At 37.6% G+C, this 22,667-nt stretch overlaps 2 protein-coding genes across 5 annotated transcripts in view; one reads left to right on the forward strand and one right to left on the reverse strand.

The window, feature by feature from the left end:
* Positions 1-15,702, reverse strand: part of LOC103029316 (MAP7 domain-containing protein 1-like) — a 78,566-nt gene extending 62,864 nt beyond the window's left edge. For 3 of the 4 annotated variants that reach the window (XM_049472997.1, XM_049472995.1, XM_049472996.1), the window contains exon 1: positions 15,334-15,701. In XM_049472997.1, the coding sequence (XP_049328954.1) occupies positions 15,334-15,391 (58 nt within the window). In that variant the 5' untranslated portion in view covers positions 15,392-15,701. Of the gene's footprint in view, positions 1-15,333 lie in introns of all 4 variants that reach the window. The other variant, XM_022666476.2, reaches the window with a different exon arrangement.
* The window catches only part of LOC125789910 (protein eva-1 homolog B-like), a 361,643-nt gene that overhangs the window by 135,761 nt on the left and 203,215 nt on the right, over positions 1-22,667 (forward strand). The gene's annotated exons all lie outside the window — the stretch shown is intronic.

Below are 22,667 nucleotides of genomic sequence, written 5' to 3' on the forward strand. Positions count from 1 at the left end.
TAAATACACCTAAAGCTTCACAGTAAATAACAGACTACTTTTAAGACAGAACAGCCCTATTATCACGATATGGATTTTTTATATCACAATATTTCTGTGTCACGATATATTGTATACGATATAATATTGCCCACCCCTAATTAGTTATTAAGTAAAAAAGGCTGGAAAGATGATAAAAACCACAACTAGTGATTTTTAACAAAAGTTAAACAACTAAGCAAATTCAAATCATTTCCTACATCTATGACTTAATTACTATCAGCAATATTTGCTGCTACTTTCAAAAACTATAAACTCTCTATGTTAGTAACTGCTAGGGGTGTGACGAGACACTAATATCACGAGACGAGACGAGATTTAAAAAGAAATTTTTATAGAAAACGTCAAAAATGAAAAATTATTGAAAACTAGAGTTTTATTTGACAAAATCATATAACGCAAACTTAACAGACTGGTTTCTCTCACACATTGATTCTATAAGAAATAGAAATAAAGAATAATTTTAATAATAAATAAGAATAAAAATAAAAAAAATAACTTTTCTAGGTCTTATATAGTACAAACAATAAGTGAAAACCACAACCAGTCATATTAAGCCTATGGTTTGTGTTTTTTTCAGCGGGTGGGGGGGTGGGAGATGCATTTTAAAATCGTCAGCATCCTGTTTCTTTTGCCCCGCGAGACAGGTTTAAACCTGACGAGAAATATCGTCCGTTTTAATCTCGTGCCACGAGATCTCGTCACACCCCTAGTAACTGCTGTGATTATATATGTTCTATATGTTACAGTATGTTACACATCTCTGCACCTTATCCCCACTATACACTTTATTATACCGTATCGGTACTGCACTGTCCTGTCACTGTCTCTTAAATTGTCTCGTCCTTTGTATTTATTGTATTTATTGTTATTTAGTGTTATAATTTTATAATTTTACGTTGCACTGTTGTCACTCCTGCACTTGATGTTGTCTATTGCTTGTTGTTCCATGTTGCACCATGGTTCCGGAGGAACGTAATTTCACTACACTGTGTACCTGTACTCAGATGTAATGACAATAAAAACCTCTTGACTTGACTTGACTCATGAATAAGGCCAGTCTGAGGGCATTTTTACACCTGTAGTTGTTTCCTAGGGTTCAGATCAGTTGATGAGTTTGTTAATTTGGAGCATTTCTCCCTCCCACAATTTAAACACTGTTTTTAAAAAGGATGTGCAGCGCAGATGTACAGTCAAGCGAGTCAAGAGGCTGTGAGTAGTGAATGCAGCACAGACTGTGCGTGTAAACAGCATGGACCAGCACAGACAGTGTTTGTAGCACATAGCTGTGGTAATTAGGGTTATCTGGTAGGGGTGTGACGAGACACTAATATCACGAGACGAGATACGATATTGGGTTCACGAGAACGAGACGAGACGAGATTTAAAAATAATGGCTTGAAAACTAGAGTTTTATTTGACAAAATCATATAACGCAAACTTAACAGACTGGTTTCTCTCACACATTGATTCTATAAGAAATAGAAATAAAAATAAAACTTTTCTAGGTCTTATTAAGACTATGGTTTGTGTTTTTTCTCCTAAATCTCTTGTAATTTAACTATGCCTATTAGGGCTGGACCCGAATATTCGGGTATTCGGATATTCGTTCGTTGAGTAGGTATTCGGTTTTTAATTTTGGTATTCGGATATTCGTTTTTTTTCTCCTTTCCAGAGTTCCACCTCACTCTAACCACTTCTGTTTTAGCGGGTCCCGTCAGAATATCTTGCGCGCGGGACAGAACTGAACTGTTATTGGCTGGAGCGGGAGTTTAATCCAGACGATGCGGGAGCAAGAAAACTGTAATAATTGTAAAAAAAAAAAAAACCTAAAGAAAACTCTCAACGCGCAGGATGGACCGACACACACACGCACACACCGATGGTGTTTGGACTGGGGTAAGGAACGGGACCACACTATTCAGCGCTGCTGTTTTAATAAATATATAAGTAAATTTGAAGCATTAAATGTAGTTTATTTAATTTATATTAGGAACGTGGGGCGGGAGCGGCAGAAATGTGTATGTGGCGGGCGGGCGCGGGATTAAAAGAAGCAATTTTTTTGCGGAGCGGTAACGAGACAGAAACGCGGGAGCGTGGAAGAGTGGGTTTAAAAATCAGTCTCGCGCAGACCTCTATTATACATGATAAAAAAAAAAATGCAGGCTCTTCGAAACTGATTTATATAATAAAACGTAAGGGGTAATGTGGCAACAGTAGGGGCTAAATCGGTTACAAAAGCCTGGCCTACAAAAATGATGTCTGAACGAATTTCCTCTTATCTAATATAATTTAAAATGGTTTAAAAATATAAAATAATTTCTAAGCAAACGAAATATTTAATATTGAGCTTATAGCCCAAGTGCAAAAATACAAAATCAGTAATACGGCTATGCCCTGCACAATGCTTAAACCGAAATAGACCAAGTACAATAGCGTCATTAACAATGACTTTCCTCTACTCTAATATAATTTAACATGGTTTAAAAATATAAAATAATTTCTAAACAAACGAAATATTTAATATTGAGCTTATAGCCCAAGTGCAAAAATACAAAATCAGTAATATGCCCTGCAGAATCCTTTAACCGAAATAGACCAAGTACAGTTTACAATGACTGTCCTCTAATATAATTAACAATGTTTAAGAATATAAAATACTTCCTGAACAAACGTTTTTTTGTTTGTTTTTTTAAGCAAATAACCTAAGTGTGAAAACACAAACAGCAATTTACTGGGCTGGCTTGCGCAGCGGAGTAACCGTGCAGCAGCAGCCTCCTAGCCTGCTTACGCAGCGGATAAGCCGCGGTGTGGGGCAGCAGAAATTCCGGGATGAAAACACAAAGAAATCTGGGCTAAAAACACAGAAAAAATATGGGGTGAAAACACAAAAATATGGGGGATAAAAACACCAAAAATCCGGGGTGAATATGTCTCGTCGGTCAGAGCAAATTGAACATTTTTCAGTGGATTAAAGGGGCCGTGATTTGCTTTTTTTTTTTTTTTTTTTTTTTTACCTCTTTTTTTAAAAACGAATATTCGAATATTCGCTTCGAATCAGTGCCGAATATCCGGAGCTCAAAAAACGCTATTCGGGCCAGCCCTAATGCCTATCCATAAACAGTCATATTAAGACAATGCTTGAAGTGCAAACAGAGACAGAACATGTTTTTAAATACAGTACAGAGTTAAGGGATTAGTACAGCTGTCTATGAAACAGTCACGTGTGGGATTTACTCACAGTATTTATATATGGTTTGTGTCTTGTTGGTCACTCTGTTACCGTTAATTGTTTCTACTGGAGCCAAAATGCAGCCAGACATACAACTTAAAAGCAGCAGAAGCATCTTCTATACAAATACCTGAATTTTCCTCTTCTGCTGAGAGCTGCTCTCACTGCTCAGCCATCATACTCTATCGATATCGCTACTGGGTTGCCAGATCCCTCTTAAAAAGTCCACACTTAACTGTTTTTTTGCCCCGCGAGAAAGGTTTAAGCCTGACGAGAAATATCGTCCGTTTTGTCCGTTATATCTCGTCACACCCCTATTATCTGGCTAATATATCAGATTAAACTGTGCCTTATCAGCAGTTAAAAAAGTCAAATAAAATGAAAAAGATTTGATACCTGGGTCAGATCAAGACCAGATCACATTCCCACCACAAGAGAACCGCTCAAGAGTTTGTTTGAAACTGGACGGAGATTCCCTCCTCTAGCATGGCTCATGTTTTGATGTTATGAATTTGGGAAAAAGCTGATGAGAGTTGTATAAAATAATTTGTTGTTTTAGTTTGTTGTTGTAAAATACATAAGAAATGGTGTCTTCTGTGATGTGCTCAAGTGACAAGATGATGAGCAGATTGAACAACTGATTTTAAGAAAAACTGTAAGATTATATCGTTTATTCAGCAGGGACAGTGCATTGGGTGGTAATGATGGTGACCGGCAGTGTCTTGTTAGAATTGTCCGTGTGAACAGACAAATGACATATCCCACAGGTCAGTGCAAAGTTGTTTTGCTTCCAAGGGGCATGCCAAAAGTCATGGGACACCATAATACTGTCCACTAGAAGGATGTTAAACAGGAAAATGGAATCCATTGCATAACTCTCAGTGTAATTACTGTTCAATTACGTCATTTTAACGTGTAAACAGAGCAGCTCAAACCGAAAGCACAGCGCTAATCTTACAGGGGTTAAAGTCTCTGAGTGACTCATCCCTCGGTGGTTTATGGCAGGAGGACGCCAGGCCTGAAAAACACCCGCTCGTTAAATCTGGGTCAGATCTGCACAAACACGGCGGCGCGTGGTGCTATCAGACAGAGCTACGATAAAAATAACTCAATACAGCGCAATCTCCAGCAGCGTCAGGAGCCCGCGGAACCTTTGGCCTGAGATCCAGATTTCCACCGCGCCACGCAGCCCAGAGTCCGGCCAGGAAATGTTCTCATCACTGACTCTGAGAGGAGGAGGAGAAGATCATATGATCAGACTGACTCATATATATATATATATATATATATATATATATATATATATTTCCAATATATCTACTAGAGACAGATTATATCTTTTCAGTATCATTTATTTTACTTTAATCCTGGATATATGGAGATATTTGGAGTGCATTATTATTAGTATCATGACATTCTGTATCATTTACTTCTGTTACAAATCTGATAAAATTCTTGTATTTTTTAATATCTCACTTAGGGGTGTGCAGTATTATATTGTATGTAATATTATAATATATTTTAATTTTCTTGCAGTGTATAGTGTATGTTTTGTCATATCACCAAGAGTATCGTTATCACGAAATACCATGCAATATCGTGATATTATTTTAGGGCGATATTGCCCACCTCTAGTTAGCACTGTGATAAATATGCTGGTAGGGGTGTAACTAACGGTATACCTTCCAGATTCTAGAAACTTTCCAACAAATGTGTAACAATTTCACAGATTTGAGATCTAGATTCTGAAGTGAACAATTGGTTCTGATTTCAGAATATTATAGTTTTCACTAGTTACGCACCGAATATTCAGCAACCAAACACTGAAAGTGATGCTTTTACAATTTTTGGTCAACTATTTTTTTTTTGTGACTAGGGCGGCAACTAATTACTATTTTAGTAATCAACTAATCTGACAACTATTTTTTTTCACTTAGTTGATTAGTCGATTAGTCACAATTATTTTTTGTCATGCCCTTTATTTGTACATCCTACTGGTGATGAGGCTCCCGATTCAATCCATGTTTTTTTACTGCACATTGACTGTTAAACATTTAGGACACTGGACCAATTTTGCAGTACATTTTATTAGTTTGATGTAGATATATTAACCTAAAAAATACAAAGTATATTATAGAAAACATTCACATAGGCTTGATGTTAGGGCTTGCAAATGTTCTCTTTTTGACAATATATATTGCAATATTAAACAATGCACAAGCCCCGTCCTCACCCGCACGCTGTCTCGTGCTTAAAGACTTGTGAGCATCTCTGCTTGAACCAGGGTTATCTCCTATTGTCATCATGAGAGGCTCCATATTTTAGATCTGATTGTGGCACTTTATCGAAAACAAAAACTGATTAAACAACTAGGGCTGGACCCGAATATTCGGGTATTCGAATATTCGTTCGTTGAGTAGGTATTCGGTTTTTAATTTTGGTATTCGGATATTCGTTTTTTTTCTCCTTTCCAGAGTTCCACCTCACTCTAACCACTTCTGTTCTCGCGGGTCCCGTCAGAATATCTTGCGCGCGGACAGAACTGAACTGTTATTGGCTGGAGCGGGAGTTTAATCCAGACGATGCGGGAGCAAATTAATAAATAATTAAGAAAACTGTAATAATTGTAAAAAAAAAAAAAAAAAAAAAAAAAACCTAAAGAAAACTCTCAACGCGCAGGATGGACCGACACACACGCACACACCGATGGTGTTTGGACTGGGGTAAGGAACGGGACCGCACTATTCAGCGCTGCTGTTTTAATAAATATATAAGTAAATTTGAAGCATTAAATGTAGTTTATTTAATTTATGAACGTGGGGCGGGAGCGGCAGAAATGTGTATGTGGCGGGCGGGCGCGGGATTAAAAGAAGCAATTTTTTGTGGAGCGGTAACGAGACAGAAACGCGGGAGCGTGGAAGAGTGGGTTTAAAAATCAGTCTCGCGCAGACCTCTATTATACATGATAAAAAAAAATGCAGGCTCTTCGAAACTGATTTATATAATAAAACGTAAGGGGTAATGTGGCAACAGTAGGGGCTAAATCGGTTACAAAAGCCTGGCCTACAAAAATGATGTCTGAACGAATTTCCTCTTATCTAATATAATTTAAAATGGTTTAAAAATATAAAATAATTTCTAAGCAAACGAAATATTTAATATTGAGCTTATAGCCCAAGTGCAAAAATACAAAATCAGTAATACGGCTATGCCCTGCACAATGCTTAAACCGAAATAGACCAAGTACAATAACGTCATTAACAATGACTTTCCTCTACTCTAATATAATTTAACATGGTTTAAAAATATAAAATAATTTCTAAACAAACGAAATATTTAATATTGAGCTTAAGAATATAAAATACTTCCTGAACAAACGCTTTTTTTTGTTTGTTTTTTTAAGCAAATAGCCTAAGTGTGAAAACACAAACAGCAATTTACTGGGCTGGCTTGCGCAGCGGAGAAACCGTGCAGCAGCAGCCTCCTAGCCTGCTTACGCAGCGGATAGTGTGGGGCAGCAGAAATTCCGGGATGAAAACACAAAGAAATCTGGGCTAAAAACACAGAAAAAATATGGGGTGAAAACACAAAAATCCGGGATAAAAACACCAAAAATCCGGGGTGAATATGTCTCGTCGGTCAGAGCAAATTTTTCAGTGGATTAAGGGGGCCGTGATTTGTTGTTTTTTTTTTTTTTACCTCTTTTTTTAAAAACGAATATTCGAATATTCGCTTCGAATCAGTGCCGAATATCCGGAGCTCAAAAAACGCTATTCGGGCCAGCCCTATAAACAACAAATATTTTTCCCCGTACTGAACCGTGACCCTCGTACCGCGACGATTCGTACAGAATACACATACCATTACACCCCTAGTAAGCATACAAGTATGTAAGCTGAGCGTAAAAATGAACTTAAACCTGCCGTTTATCACCTATCGGCTCCCTCCCACACTTTCTGCTGGCTCCCACAAGTGGGTCTGTTAAATGTACTGTAGTATTTTTGATACTATACTGATATTTATTTCTGGACTGAGATTCTCCATCATATATCATCAAATTAATGATTTACCACCAATCCTCCAAAAGCACTAGCTGTAAAATGACATCCTGTGTTCTGAAAACACTCTCAAGTACACACTCGCCTGCCTGCTCGAGAGGAGAGGAAGCTGATTGTTCTCATAGAGAGAGATACAGAGAGAGACAGAGAAAGAGAGAGAAAGAGAGAGAGAGAGAGAGAGAGAGAGAGAGTTATGTCTTTGCTTTAGTGAGAGAATAACAGCACCTCTTTGAACATGTCCAGTCTGGTTCTGTACCCAGCACACACACACACACACACACACACTGACACAAAAAGCTAAGAGTCCTCTGGCTTTTGATGTTTCTCAGAGTAAAATGAACATTGTTGTTTTATTCTATAAACTACAAACAACATTTCTCCCAAATTCCAGATAAATATATTTATCATTTAAAGCATTTATTTACAGAAAATGAGAAATGTCTAAAATAACAAAAAAGATGCAGAGCTTTCAGACCTCAAATAATACAAAGAAAACAAGTTCATATTCATAAAGTTTTAAGAGTTCAGAAATCAGTATTTGGTGGAATAACCCTGGTTTTAATCACAGTTTTCATGCATCTTGTCATCATGTTCTCCTCCACCAGTCTTACACACTGCTTTTGGATAACTTTATGCTGCTTTACTCCTGGTGCAAAAATTCAAGCAGTTCAGTTTGGTGGTTTGATGACGTGTGATCATCCATCTTCCTCTTTATTATAATACAGAAGATTTTAGTTTGGTAAAATCAAAGAAACTCATAATTTTAAGTGCTCTCATTTTTTTTCTCAGAGCTGTATATGTGTAAATAATAGGGGTGTCACGATCTCGATATTTTATCGAAATCGATCGAAATGAGGTCATGGTCTCGAGTATCGAAGTCAAAACGAGAATCGACGATCCCTCCCGCGCGCGCTACGCAAATGGCGCAGCACCAACACAGCGCATCCTATTCATGTAAATAGAGAGAGCCCGCCCTCAGTTCTGCTGTGTGAGAGGCAGAGAACAGCTGCCTTTCAGCCACGGAGGAGAAACTGAAAACGGACTTATAGAATTAAAGAAAGGGCTCTCAAGTTTTGAGTGTCGGCGGGAGTGTGATCACTGTTTTTTTATCTGTGCAACGGGGGAGGGGGGGGGGGGGGTTGGTGTGCGCGCAGGTTTTGTATCTGTATCTGACGGAGGGGTGGGTGCGCGCAGGTGAGAGCGTGTGAACTCGCTGAAATGCGTGTGTCAGTGTGACTTGAGAACACTGACTATAGATCACAGTGAGGTGGATTAAAAATCTTAAACTTATGATTGACTACACCTGTTGCTTTCCATTGAATTAAAAAAACAACTTTCTCTCAGATAAAGTTAATAATATATCTTTCTTAAAGAAAAAAACTTGTAATTCTCAGGGACCGAGTCTTATTTTTCATGTTTAACTGTTATAGTAGGATAGAGTTCAGTTTGTTAAGGCTTTAATTGTTCCTATTTTTTTATTTTTTTTATTTTATTTTGCACGTTGCAGTTTTAATAGTGCACACTGTTGCTACCAAAAAAGTCACTAGATGGCATTACCATATATATATTAATAAATAATAATAATAATAATAATAATAATAATAATAATAATAATAATAATAAATAATATATTATTTAAATTTTATGAGGCATAAAATAATAAAATGTAAATATATAATAAAAAAGAAAATCGAGAATTGAATCGAATCGTGACCCTCAAATCGGAAATAAAATCGAATCGAGGATTTAGAGAATCGTGACACCCCTAGTAAATAATATAAGTATATTGTAAAGGTTTATTACACATTTACACTTACAGCACATTCACACTTCCATCATCATAATAACTAGAAAATGACACCGAAACACAGAGAACTCTTTTCTGAGAAAAAGAGAAGTCTTTTCTGTAGGGAAATTACAGATGAAGCCAGAGAGCGGTGAGTACTATTTCCTACACCTCCTGCTACAGGAAGACGTCTGGCAGACCCACATGGAAACAGCTAAGTTGGTAAAGTGCAGTTATAAAGTCATTGGGTAAAAGAATATATATATTTGTATATATATATATATATATATATATATATATATATATATATATATATATATATATATATATATATTAATAAGTAATTCCTAAGTGGTTGCTAGGGTTGCTGTGGTATTCCAGTTAGTTGCTAGGGTGATTGCTATGGTGGTTACTATACTACATAGTTGTTAAATTGTTGTGGCGTTCCAGGTGGATGTTAATGTACTACTACAGCATTGAGTCGATCATCTGTGGTCATCTGGTGGTTGCTATGATGTTTCTGGGTGCTGCTACGGTGTTAGTGGAGGGTTGTTCTGGTATCCCAGACCACAATGCTAGGGCCTTGTTAAGTGGTTGTTGTATATTACAGGGTGCTTTTTATTGGTTGTTTTGTGATATACAGTAGAAGCCAGGGTGTTGTAACATAGTTATAGGGCTCTCGTATCTGGTATAAGTTTTAATGCTAGGGCACTGCTAAGGTTTTTAGGCGGTTGTTAAGGCATCGCTAACTAACTAATGTGGTATTACTCTGTAGTAGCTAGGTTGCTAAGTGCTAAGTTATTGGGTGGTTGTTATGTTGTTAGTACATAGGTTTCAATGCTAAGGCCCTGTTAGGTGGTGTTACTAGGTAGATGCTGTGCTATGTCTGGTGGTTGCTAAGGTACCACATGCTGTAGGTCACTGTTTTCCATGCGATGCGCTCATTCCGAAGACCCTGAAGTACTGAGAGCACTACATAATAAACCCTCACATGACAGAGTAATGATAAAGTACAGCCAACCTCAACATTTAAACCTGTAATCAAACCCCATTACTGACCACACTCAAACAGCCCCGTCATCAGCCCTGAAACACCATATCAACCCAGCACAGTTCTGACCCTGCTGACCTCACACTCTCTCAGATAAACATCAGATCCTCTTATATACCAGTGAACTCTTCACTCAGGACATCAGATATTCTTTTAGTTGGTTTTAAAACCCAAAACTCAGAGGATGTCAGGAAAGCTGGGAATGCCTGGCAGGGATTCTTCCACTTATACTTTTTTTTTACCGAGGAGATGTTTCTGAGAGTGACGGCTCAAATTACTTTCAGTTCAGTGGCTTTTAGGTTTTGGTTTTCATGTGCGTATTTTTCTCTCTCTGTTAGTTTGATTTAGATGATGGTACCGTGAACAGGCACTAAAATAAGGCAACTAAAAAGTGGATGCTGTGGTGTTGAAGGGTGACTGTTTAGGTTTTACATGTGGCTGCTTGGTAGTTGTCACTATGACATTGCTATGTTACCCCATACCTGAGCAAGGTAGAGTGACCTAGAATGATGTAGCGCAAGGTAGAGTGAGGTAGAGTGATGAAAGAATGGTGTAGAGTGAGGTAGAATGAAGGAGAGTGAGGTAAAGTGGGGGTACAGAGAGGAAGAATGAAGCATAGTGAGTTAAAGTAAGGTAAAGGAAGAGAGAGCAAGACAGAGCAAGGTAGAGTGAGATAGAGAGATGGAAGAGTAAGGTAAAGTGGGAAATAAAGAGGTAAAGCAAGATAAAGTGGAGGCAGTGCAAGGTTGAAAGAGGTAGAGCAAGATAAAGAAAGGTAGAACATGGCAATATGAGGTCACATGAGGCAGAGTGAGGTAGAGCAATGTAAAGGTAGGTAGAGTGGTGTAGAGCATGCTTTAATGAGGTTGAATGCAATCAAATCTTCAAAATTCTCCTCACAGCAATGTTCCAACTAGGGCTGCACGATATATCTGTATCCAAACAGTCACATCCTCGGCTGTGTTATGTCACTTAAGGCAATTAAATCAAACACCTCAGGTTGCAATGTTTTGATTCTTGATACAAGAAGCAGATACACAGCGCTGTGTCTGTGTCTGTGTGAGTGACAGGCTGCTGCTGCCTGAGAAGCACAAGGGGGAGGGGCAGGAGTAAACACGAGGTAACCGCATGGCCTCCATCCACATGGTTGGGCACGTGCTTGTAAACGTGAGCACATGTGGAAAGCTGTGCACCTCAGTCCAGCACAGTTTAGCAGCACAGATATTTCCAGTTACAGCTGTTTGTTTAATATTAGGATATACATTGTCGAAAAAAGAACATTGCATGCAATGTGAAATTTCTCCAATACTGTGCAGCCCTAGTTCCAAGTACTGCCAGTAGAGTAGAGTCTGTTACTGCAGTAATGGAAAATAAAGCTCTATTAATACTTTAAAAAGCTCTGGAGAAGAAGGTGTCCGTATACTTTTGGAGATGTTACAGAGCTTTAATGAATCATTGGGTGGGAAACGTCCTGCAGAGTCATGGTTGAGATCATGAGTATATTAAATTAGAGTATTTCTAACACTCTGAAGAGCTGCAGTGTGTTTAAGAGGTGAGGTATGCAGCTCTTCCGTCACTCCAGAACTCCCCAACACCGCTCCGTCTGTCTTCACTCAGCACTGAGGAATGTGTTTTCATTCTACTGCAGCTTAGCACCACACGCGCCTTTACAACACGTACATCCCTCATACTACAACTAGAATAGATCTATAATCTGTACAAAACATCTTCATGAAGTTCTGTACACAAAATCACTCAAACATAAAGAGAGATAAAGATCTTACCAGCTCTATTCTAAACCAGTTCCAGTCCATTTTCAGAATGTTAGCTTAAACACAAACAAGCTAGTTCATGTTTAATTCTGAGCTGCCATTAGGACATTAGGTATAGATCCCTCCCTCAAAAAAAGTCTAAAGCTGGCTAATCCTGCTGTGTACTGTCTGAGGTTTTTAACCAGCAGACCGAAATGGAAATGCTTCTTCAACTCAAAAGATCTAGTGGGTGGGGCTCTGTTGGGGGTTGATTAGTGAAGGGCGGAGCCAGAGTGGTTCTTCTATGCAGGTTAGCTTATTGTGATGTCATGATAAATGGCATATAAAATCATATTATTCCTTACACTAAACTGTTTCAGCTGATTTTTTTTTGTGAGAATACAAAGTGAAAATACAAAAACATGTAAAAAGTGAGTTCTGCATAATATATTCTACTTTTAACACGTAAAGAAAGCATTTGATCACTAAACTATATGACGCTATGATAACACTGTTATTGTGGCCATCATTTACACAGTATTTTTCGCACTGTAAGGTGCAAAATCCTTACATTTTCCCAAAAATCAACAGTACATCTTATTTATGAATTCTATCAGTCAGGTATTAAGGAGCAGTACAGCCACTCTGCTGTAGCACAGCGTTATAAGGGTTTTTTAGTGAAGTTTTTTCAGCACTAAGGCTGGGTGCAGCAGCATTAGCATTAGCCGTTAACCGCAGTACTAGCTCTTTCTTCGTTCAGAGGTGAGTATATTGGACTGTATGGCCTGCATGTTAAAACAAGCACTATTGGGCGGCGTTTACATCCCGCTAACACTGCGGTTAGTAACTAATGCTAATGCTGCTGCATCCATCCTTAGTGCTGGAGAAACTTTTTCTTCACTGAAAACTCACCCTTAGGTAAAATATTGTAAATCTAAGCTTACTGTAAATAAATGGAAGTGCTTTACTCACCCAAATAAACAGTTTTCAGGAGAGGAATCTGTGTAGATTAACATCCAGTGCTCATTTTACTTTAAAAGAAAAAATATATTATTTTAAGAATTACAGTTTTGTTTATTTAGGTGCTTCCCTCAGCTTCACCATTAGAAGGGAAACATGGCGACACCCTTGCTCACTTCGATTTAGGCATCCTAACTAGTGTCGCTTTATGCCCCTTATAATCTGGTGCACCTCATAGTGCGAAAAATACAGTAATTACACAACAACAACCACGGTGAGAGTGCCAGTTTTTGGGTATAAGCTTCTCTACCCTCAGAACCTGAACGTGGATGAACACCGGCGCCACAGAGATCAGTATCTACACTCTGCAACATCTGTAACATCTGGAAGCGTGGGCTGACCTGCCCACTGCCTGTGATTTATACTGAGAGTGCAGGAACCACGTGATCTACTCTACACCATCACACACACACCAGCAGTGAAGATCACCCTGTACCCGTGTCCTTCACACCACAGCACACACACACTCTCCGAGCACTATCGGACTCTCAGAAGATCCAGAGCGCAGGTCCGCCCGGCTCTTAGGCTCGGGGGCTAGGGGATTTCCTGTGGGAAGGAAGTGCTGCCGGAGGAAACCAGGGCCATATGTAGGGCAAGTCTCAGCATGCTGCTGCTGCTGGAAGAGGAGACTTACCATAATAATCATAGTAATATAATAATAATAACATACTAATAATAACATAACTATAATAATTAGAGATGCAACAAATATTTAATATTTTATTGTCATCTATATAGTTGTTCTTATGAAAAGTTTTTATTTTATGTACTATTATTTAGTACTATTAGTCACTATTATTTAAAATTTGTGTTTTAACAATATTAATTTGTGATATTTTCTTTTATTTTACTTTCCATATGGCTCTCGTCTCAGCTACACTAAAAGAAAACTCAAGCTTGATGATGATGATTATAAATATTCATCAACCATAATTATTCTGCCGAAAACGGCATAAAATTATTTTGGTTATTCGGCCAAATTAATAAAAAGACCGAACAATCTGTTCATTGTTTGCTGGGACGTTAAATGTTTTCAACAAATGTTTTTAAATTAAATGTTTTAAATGTTTTGTAATTAATTTTTCTTTGAAAAAACAAAAAATATACACTGAGGCTACAGTGGTAAAAAAAGAAGTCTCAAAATTAACGAAAACTATTTGGAATTGTTTAGTTTTAAAGAGATTAAATTAATTTTGTCCATCACAAATAATAACATACCACTTTTCCACCAACAATCTATCTACCCGTCTGTCTGTCTATCTATCTATCTAATCGTCTATCTATCTATAAAATGTTAACTCTACAGTTATCTAGCATAGTGTTAAAACTCAACGCTAAAAGAGTTCATTTAACAATATCAATTTTGCTGTGTAGATACACACTCTGATAATGTTGTATCCTGTTTGTTTCTTCATAAATCAAGTCAAAATGAATCCATAATTCTTATATGTTTCGTTCTATCTTTGAACTATTAACTATCCACATCTCTGAACTATTTTGTATTGTCTTTTAAAGAAAAATCCATTAAAAATGACAATAAAAGTATGTATAAATATTGAAACAATTTGTTTTAGGGTGCCTCCATGTCTCTCATTTATCTCTTTAGTTAGGCTATTTATATATACAGCTCTGGAAAAATAAGAGAGCACTTAAAAATGATGAATTTCTTTAATTTTACCAAATTGAAAACCTCTGGAATATAATAATCAAGAGGAAGATGGATGATCACAAGCCATCAAACCAAGCATAAAGTTATCCAAAAGCAGTGTGTAAGACTGGTGGAGGAGAACATGCTGAGATTCACGATAAACAACAGCGTTCGTTTTACCCAAACATAAAGCTATAAATAGCAAAATCATAGAAACTGATACAGAAACTATTTTTCCCCAGTGCTGTATATATTAATTAATTAATTAATTAATTAATTAATTAATAAAACTATTTTTTGTTTTATTATTTTAGTTATCTAGCTTAGTGAAATAAATTAATGACCTCTGGCTGTGTGGAAAGAACAGAAGCAGCAGTTGTTTTCAGGGTGTGTCTGGATGAGGATCCTTGCGTGAAAAATACGTAAAATCAGATAAAATAAAATTAATATATATATATATATATTTTTATGATTATGGTTAAATTGTTTTAAACTGTTTTTCTAGCTTCAACTGGTGGTTTGTTTTGGCGGTTTTCCAACATCTAGGTTAGGATTGGTGTTAATTTCTTCAATTCCACCTTAAATAAAAGAATTCCACCTTAAATATGGCTGGATTTGCCATAGCCTCAGCGCCAGAATGCAACTGCTGCACCATTTAAGGTGGAACGGACAAATCCAGCTAGATGATGGAAAAAACGGACCATAAATAGTGTTTTTTAGGTTATTAATCCGATTTAATCACACGTACCTTTTTCGACCAAGGTCAGCTTCTCCTCGAAACTGCTCTCGAGCTCCGTTTTCTCCATTATTTCGGCGTTTTTTGATGTTTTTTACCCGCTTTTCTGCTCCTCTCCGCACTCCGTCATTCCACCAGTGAGCCAAAAACTGAGATTTTCGACGTTCCGAGATCCTCCACTTTAGACGCGTCCCGTAGTAAAAACAGCACGAAAAACACGAATTAAACGCTTAATCCAAGCGAGACATCCAACAAACTGGGTCTGGAAGAAAACACAGACCTCCACAGTGAAGGAGAAAAGAAGACACAGCCCAGCTCGGCGGAGATAAACCCAAAAAACCCGCCTCCCTGCGGCCAGAGCGGAGCTGGAGCGGAGGAGTCGGGCATCCACCACTATCTGTGGCCTCAGTGCTGGACTGTACCATTACTCGGAGAAAAAGGGGGAGTTTATTCTGTATTAATTAATCAAAATGAGCTTTATAACCTGTAAACGCTGATATATATCTACATAAGCCTAATTCAATAATAAATAAAAGGTTATTTAGGTGTTTAAACGTATTAAAATATATATGTTTGGATATTTAAGAGAATATTGAAGATGTATTCAAACAAACCCCCCTATTTTGTAGATATTATTGTCATTTTGTGATAATAAAAATTGTGTTTATATCATTATAATAACAATAGAAAACTATCTCTCTAATCTATCTATCTATGTAAATGTATAAATGTCTAAATGTCATTGATATGTTTATAACAGAAAAGCCATAATAAAGTAATTATAACATTTTAAATACAATACATTTGTCATTAATTATAGAGTGGGAAATACTTAAAAAAATACTTTATTCTTCACCTACTGCAGTCAGTTGGAGTCACAGATTAAAATACGGATCACTGTTATGGATGTGATCAAACATACAAACAAAATATTAATAGTAAATAAAAGGTTTTTTTAGGTGTTTTAAGATGTAATTGGTTAATATTTAAGGGAATAATCAACTATGACTCAATGTTATATTGTTGCCCTCAGGCAACAAAACACATTTTTGGTTGTTACATCTTTCTACATCTATCTATTTTACTCTGAGAAAAAGGGGTAGTGTGTTCTAAATGGATCAATAAAAATGAGCTTTATAAAGTGTAAATACTTAATAGAACATAATCCAATTGTAAATCCAATTAGCCTATAAAAAGATTTATTATAAATATATTTACGAGAATAATGAAGGTGTATTCAAAAACAAAACCCCCTGTTTTGTGGATCTGGATTCATTCCTAAAACATAAGGCTGGTGTTGCATTGCATAACTGGCTAAAACACGGTTTACTGTTATGGATGTGATCAAACATACAAACAAAATACAAATAGTAAATAAAAGGTTATTTGGGTTTATTAAGACATAATTGGTTAATATTTAAGAGAATAATTAACTATAACTCAAAATCTGTGTCTCTGTCTATCTGTCTGTCTGTAATGGCATAAAAGCCATTTTCTTGTTTGGCCAAATTAGTGAAAGACTGAATAATTTATTTGTTCTATCTATCTATCTATCTATCTATCTATCTATCTATCTATCTATCTATCTATCTATCTATCTATCTATCTATCCATCCATCCATCCATCCATCCATCCATCCATCCATCCATCCATCCATCTATCTATCTATCTGTTTTGACCAGCTGTGATTATATTGCACAATATTGGACAACAGAGCCAGCTGAGCTCTGACATCAATATTTCACAACAATGAAGTCATTTCTCCTGATTCACACTGATGATGTAAGGGAAAATGTTCAATTGCTGTGTAATAACAATGGAATATGAAACAGTTTGAGTATTTATCTGAAATAAATTACATTTTCTCAAATTAAAACACTCAACAGCCATAACATTACGACCTCTAAAGTTGACGGTAGTGACTCAAAACTCTGCAAAACTGTATTTCAGTGCAGTGTATTTCAACAAATGCTATTACCATATCAACATAGTATTGCTTTATATTTATATTAAATATTTATATATTTATATTAACTGGGCAAACTTTCCTTTTCCCAGCCAGAGTTACTGTATTACACTACTGTAGGCCAACTGTTATATAGAATAAAACCCGTTTCCTAAAGGAAGGTAGCCCTGGTGGGAAAGACTACACACTGATGGTGAGTGAGGGTTTGGGACACACATACACCTATTATACAAATAACTGATTAAGCTGTAGTCTAACTTAGAGAATAAACAACAAAAATATATACTTTTACACATTTTTATCAAGTTTTTTTTTTTTTTCAAAGTAAATTCTGGAGTCAACGTCCAACTCCTCTGCTAATCTGTCTTCCCCGGCCTTCTGACTGGATCAATACGAGGTTAAACAGGGGGGGTGAAGTTAACTACAGAGTGATAGGTCTGTCTGGAGGTGTGTATTATTACCCCTGAGGAACAGGGATCAGTGTGCGTTCCTGTGGATGAACAACAGAGAGCTGTCCTCCTGAGAGGCCTGAGGACGAGTACCATCAGACCCACGCAGTCGTTACGTAGACGTCCTGATTCCCCGCTATTCCTGTCTCACGGCTACGCGGCACAGAGACGGCCGGCTCAACGAAGGCTTTGTTAGGTGGAGGATGATGGAGTGCGGTGGAGACGGTCAGAGAGCGAACACTCCACACATTTCTCAGGATCTGCACTAGAAGATGGAATATAAGCGAAGGATTTATTTTTAGGTTACTGCTTTCATAACAAAATTATGCAATAGGTTGGGATTGTATTATTCACAAATGAATACATGAGACAAAGGTTCTCCAACAGAACCCAGATACCAAACATCTCCAGGTATCACCCAGGCTACTCTGGAGTTGCTTCAGTCTGGGATCTACAGTAGTTTGAATCTTGGCTCACGTTTGGAACCCCGGTTGCTGAGTGTAATATGACAATTGGCCCACACTGCTTTCGCCAGTTTTAACAGTGGCTAAGGAGTAACTAGTGGGGTGTAATCTCTGTATAGCATCTCTTCCTCACAACATAATTACCTAATTTAATTAAATAGAGGTTCTATGATTTCTTTACAATGTCAAAATACATTCCTTACAGTTAACTGATGGGATGAAATAGCTTGATTTTTCGCAGTAGTTTGAATCACGGCTTACAACTGGAACTCCGGCTGCTGAGTATAATATGACAAGTGGCCCACGCTGCTTTCACCATCTTCAACAGTGGCTATCGAGTAACTAGTAGGGTGTAGTCTCTTTATAGCATCTCTACATCATAACATAATTACCTAATTGAATTAAATGGCGGTTCTATGATTTCTTCCCGATGTCAAAAAACATTCCTTACAGTTAACCGTTGGGATGCAATAGCTTGACAGATGAATGCATTAAACAAAGGTTCTCCAACAGAACCCAGATACCAAACATCTCCAAATATCACAAAGGCTACTCTGGAGTTGCATCAGCCTGGGATCTAGTCACAATTGGAACCCCGGCTGCTGAGTATAATATGACAATTGACTCACGCTGGTTTTGCCATATTTAACAGTGGCTAATGAGTAAATAGTAGGGTGAAATGTCTATTCTCTTTACAACATCACAATATCACAACATAACCTCCATCAATGGCTAGTGGTTAACTAGAGGAATTAATCGTGTTTTTTTGTTATGATATCGCAATGGCTTACAATTGAATACTGGTTCTGTTTGCATGACAAAATTATACAATGGGTTTATCCAAACTGATTATACACAAATTAACACATTAAACAAAGGTGTTCCAACAGGAAATCTATACTAGGCAAATTCTAGAATCAAAACAACATATAATGAGCTGTTTCAAATTTCTACTGAGAAACATTACGACGTGCCTTTTGCAGGGTTTACGATTTGTCCTATATCCTATAAGTCTACGGGCCCAATCGTGAACCCTGCGAAAGGCACGTCGTAATGCTCATTGCTATCCTACACCCCGTCAACAGTCAATTTTCGTGTCTTGCGCCTGCACTAAAATAGCATCAGAGTTTAGAAATAAATGTACATTGATGGACGTGGTGGTTTGGGAGTGAGGTGTGCGCCACTGCCTGATTAAAACCCTGACAACATTCAACAGTCAGCTGTCTATACCTGTCTTAACTTTGCAGCTTTTAATTTAAGAACAAACAGAATAAAGAATAAAATAAAATTTCTGTTCCCTTAAATGAGCTGCTGGTGTATCTTCACAGAGTGAACGAGCAGATCAGTATCTGTCTCTGCTGAGACGCACAAAAACGCCACGCTGTTAAGATACGAATGCCCCAAAGTCAGAGCTCACCCGACTCTTAAAGGCAATGATGACTGGCACATGAAATGACGATTAGTTCATTTCACGTTATGGCCAAAAATAACCACACCCATAATTAATTAAGAGAATTAGCTCATGCGTTTTGCATCTTTCGAGCTGCGCAAGGCGTATTTTTCTTTTGCGTCCTCATGAAACCAAAGACACAACAACACGCCAATAAGATGCACAATGAGCAATTGACCGATACGCTATTGATCACTAAAACAGGGCCCTATATTTTAATTTCTATAGAAAATCTCCTTTCAAAATGCTGCGTATTAGAAGACTAAGCTTAAGACTGACTCCCTGATCCCTTAACAGGTCTTATAAAAGCCTCAGCTGTCCAAGAAAACCCAAACCAGCTCATCAGGATCAGCCCATTTCTTCAGCACATGCTCTCCAGCGTGGTCGACATATTTCCATATGCTGAGTCTCAGGTGGTTCTGAAGACCCTACCACTCTAACCCTCCCCCACCCGCCTCAGCTGGTACGTATATGATGATGATATACTGTAGGACTGAGCCTCTGAAACAGGATGGAGTTGATGTGATTAACACACCCTCACTAACAGGATTAAATATACTCTAATCTCTTTAGGCTTCTTCAGAAGGATCCTGTAGAATAGGGATTAGGAGCTGGAGTCCGGGATTATGACTGCTTTACTCCAAACAACCAGAGGAAAATACTGCTTAATCATTTCTCCAAGGTTTTCCTGAAGACTGCAGCTCTGGAGGAAGCTCTCCAGCACATCCAGATTAAAGCTCTCTGTGATGATTCTGTATCAGGAAAGTTCAACAGAGTTCAACAGAGTCACAGAACTGGGTCAGATACACATTCAGATTTCATAGCTTAGCCTTATTATAGCCTTATCTAAATGATATGGGTGATATTAAGTGTTTTTATCTCCTTAATATAATAAAAAGCTAAATTTTATCAAATTTCCAGCTTAGGGAACTCAGATTTTATCCCATTAATGGGTCTACAAGGGCTGCAGCCCAGGCCCAAGGACACTACGGACTTTATTAGCATTACTGCTAAAGAAAAAGCAGTAAAAACACCTGGAAATATGCTTAGCTTTTTTAAATTTTAGCTTTTTTGATTCTCCACAGTTCCATAAGCAACTACCAGTAATGGTAACATGACACTGTAATTACATCATTATAAAAAAAACAAACATTTAGTAACATTTTGAAAAAGTTCAAGGAGAGTTAGCTTGTAACATTACAGAAATAAGGTTCTAGAAATGTTCGGAAAACCTGTGAAGTAATAATAGTTTTCATCACAATGTTATTAGAACATTTCTCACATAAATTTCCCAGCTAGATAAATACTAACCTTATGTAAACATTAAAAGTAACATTCCGTAAACTAAAAATTAAAACATTTACCCGTGACGCTGCAGAGATGTCAGCAGAATGTTTAAAAACATTAAATAAAAATATTCTAAGAACATCCAGAAAACTTTACAGGTTGAATGTTCAAGAAAGAACTTTAATCGTAACATTCATAAAACGTTCTGGTAACCAGAAATTGTTAGCTGGAATAAGACATGTTTATTCCATAGTTATATCATAATTTCTTCTTAATTAATGTAAGCCAATTAACTAATTAATTTGCCAACTTACTTACTAGAACCCACCCTCTCAGACTCCAGTTGCTGATGGAGAAGCAGCATCACCTACTGTACTCTCTCTCTCTCTCTCTCTCGCTCTCTCTCAGACTTCGGCTGCTGATGGAGAAACAGCATGACCTACAGTACTCTCTCTCTCTCTCAGACTTCGGCTGCTGATGTAGAAGCAGCATCCCCTAATATATTCGCTCTCTCTCGGACTCTGGCTGCTGATGGAGAATCAGCATGTCCTACTGTACTCTCTCTCTCTCTCTCAGACTCTGGCTGCTGATGGAGAAACAGCATGTTCTACTGTACTCTCTCTCTCTCTCTCTCTCTCTCTCTCTCTCTCTCAGACTCTGGCTGCTGATGGAGAAACAGCATGTTCTACTGTACTCTCTCTCTCTCTCTCTCTCTCTCTCTCAGACTCCGGCTGCTGATGGAGAAGCAGCATGACCTACTGCACTCTCTCTCATTGAGAGCCCCAGTTCTCTGGCACATAGTAACCCAGGCTTTGGTTGTACTGTACCCCAGTCGTCAAATGGATCTTGACCCAGCATTACCCCACTCAGACAAACATTCCAGCACTGCCAGCTGTCCTCACAGGGTTAAAAAGTGACAAGCCAAATGAAGCAGTGTGAAATGAAACTACCCCCACTATTACAGACGTGTGTGGCACACCCCCCCAGTTGTTTGGGCTGTCTGGTGTTTGGTGGAGAATGTTAACAGGCTGTCTCTTACTATATGATTGCAAATAATACACTAACAAACATCAACACGTCTATTAGAGACAGTATTACAAACTGTGATTACTTAATTCAAGAGTTAGCACCATGCTAACTCATATACATGATAGTTTTTAGATATCAATGTCATAAGAACAGTACATTAAACATGTTCTGATTAATGGACTATATTTAGAGGGGGCTACAACTGAGGGGGAAACTGTAATTTGATATTTTCTTATTTTACAGGATGTAGAGGACTGTAATAGTGAAACCAGTGTTCGAAAAGAACTTCTTCTCCTATAAAGAGTCATCTCATCAGTAGGGGTTGTCGATATGGCTCTAAAATAATATCAGGATATTTTAGGGTATTTTTGTGATAACAGTATTTCTGGCAAGAACATACTACTGCAACAAAATAAAACTTAATAAAAAAAGTAATATAATACGAATAACATACATTTCGTAAAAAGTAAAGTACAAAGATGAAAATTTCTATGATACACAAAATAAAACAAAAATAAAGTATTTAAAATTATATACAGTAAATAATCTTGTTCTCAGTAATATCACAATATCATTTTATGGAGTTTTTTTTATTGTGTCAGAGCATACGATACGCCATGGCACACCCCTACTGATCAGCTCATATGATTGAAAGTTGAAATTCAGTGTAGAGCTGCGTCTGCTGTACTGAGGGAGGGCC

The sequence above is a fragment of the Astyanax mexicanus genome, unplaced genomic scaffold (assembly GCF_023375975.1).
Source record: "Astyanax mexicanus isolate ESR-SI-001 unplaced genomic scaffold, AstMex3_surface scaffold_32, whole genome shotgun sequence".
NCBI lineage: Eukaryota > Metazoa > Chordata > Actinopteri > Characiformes > Acestrorhamphidae > Astyanax > Astyanax mexicanus.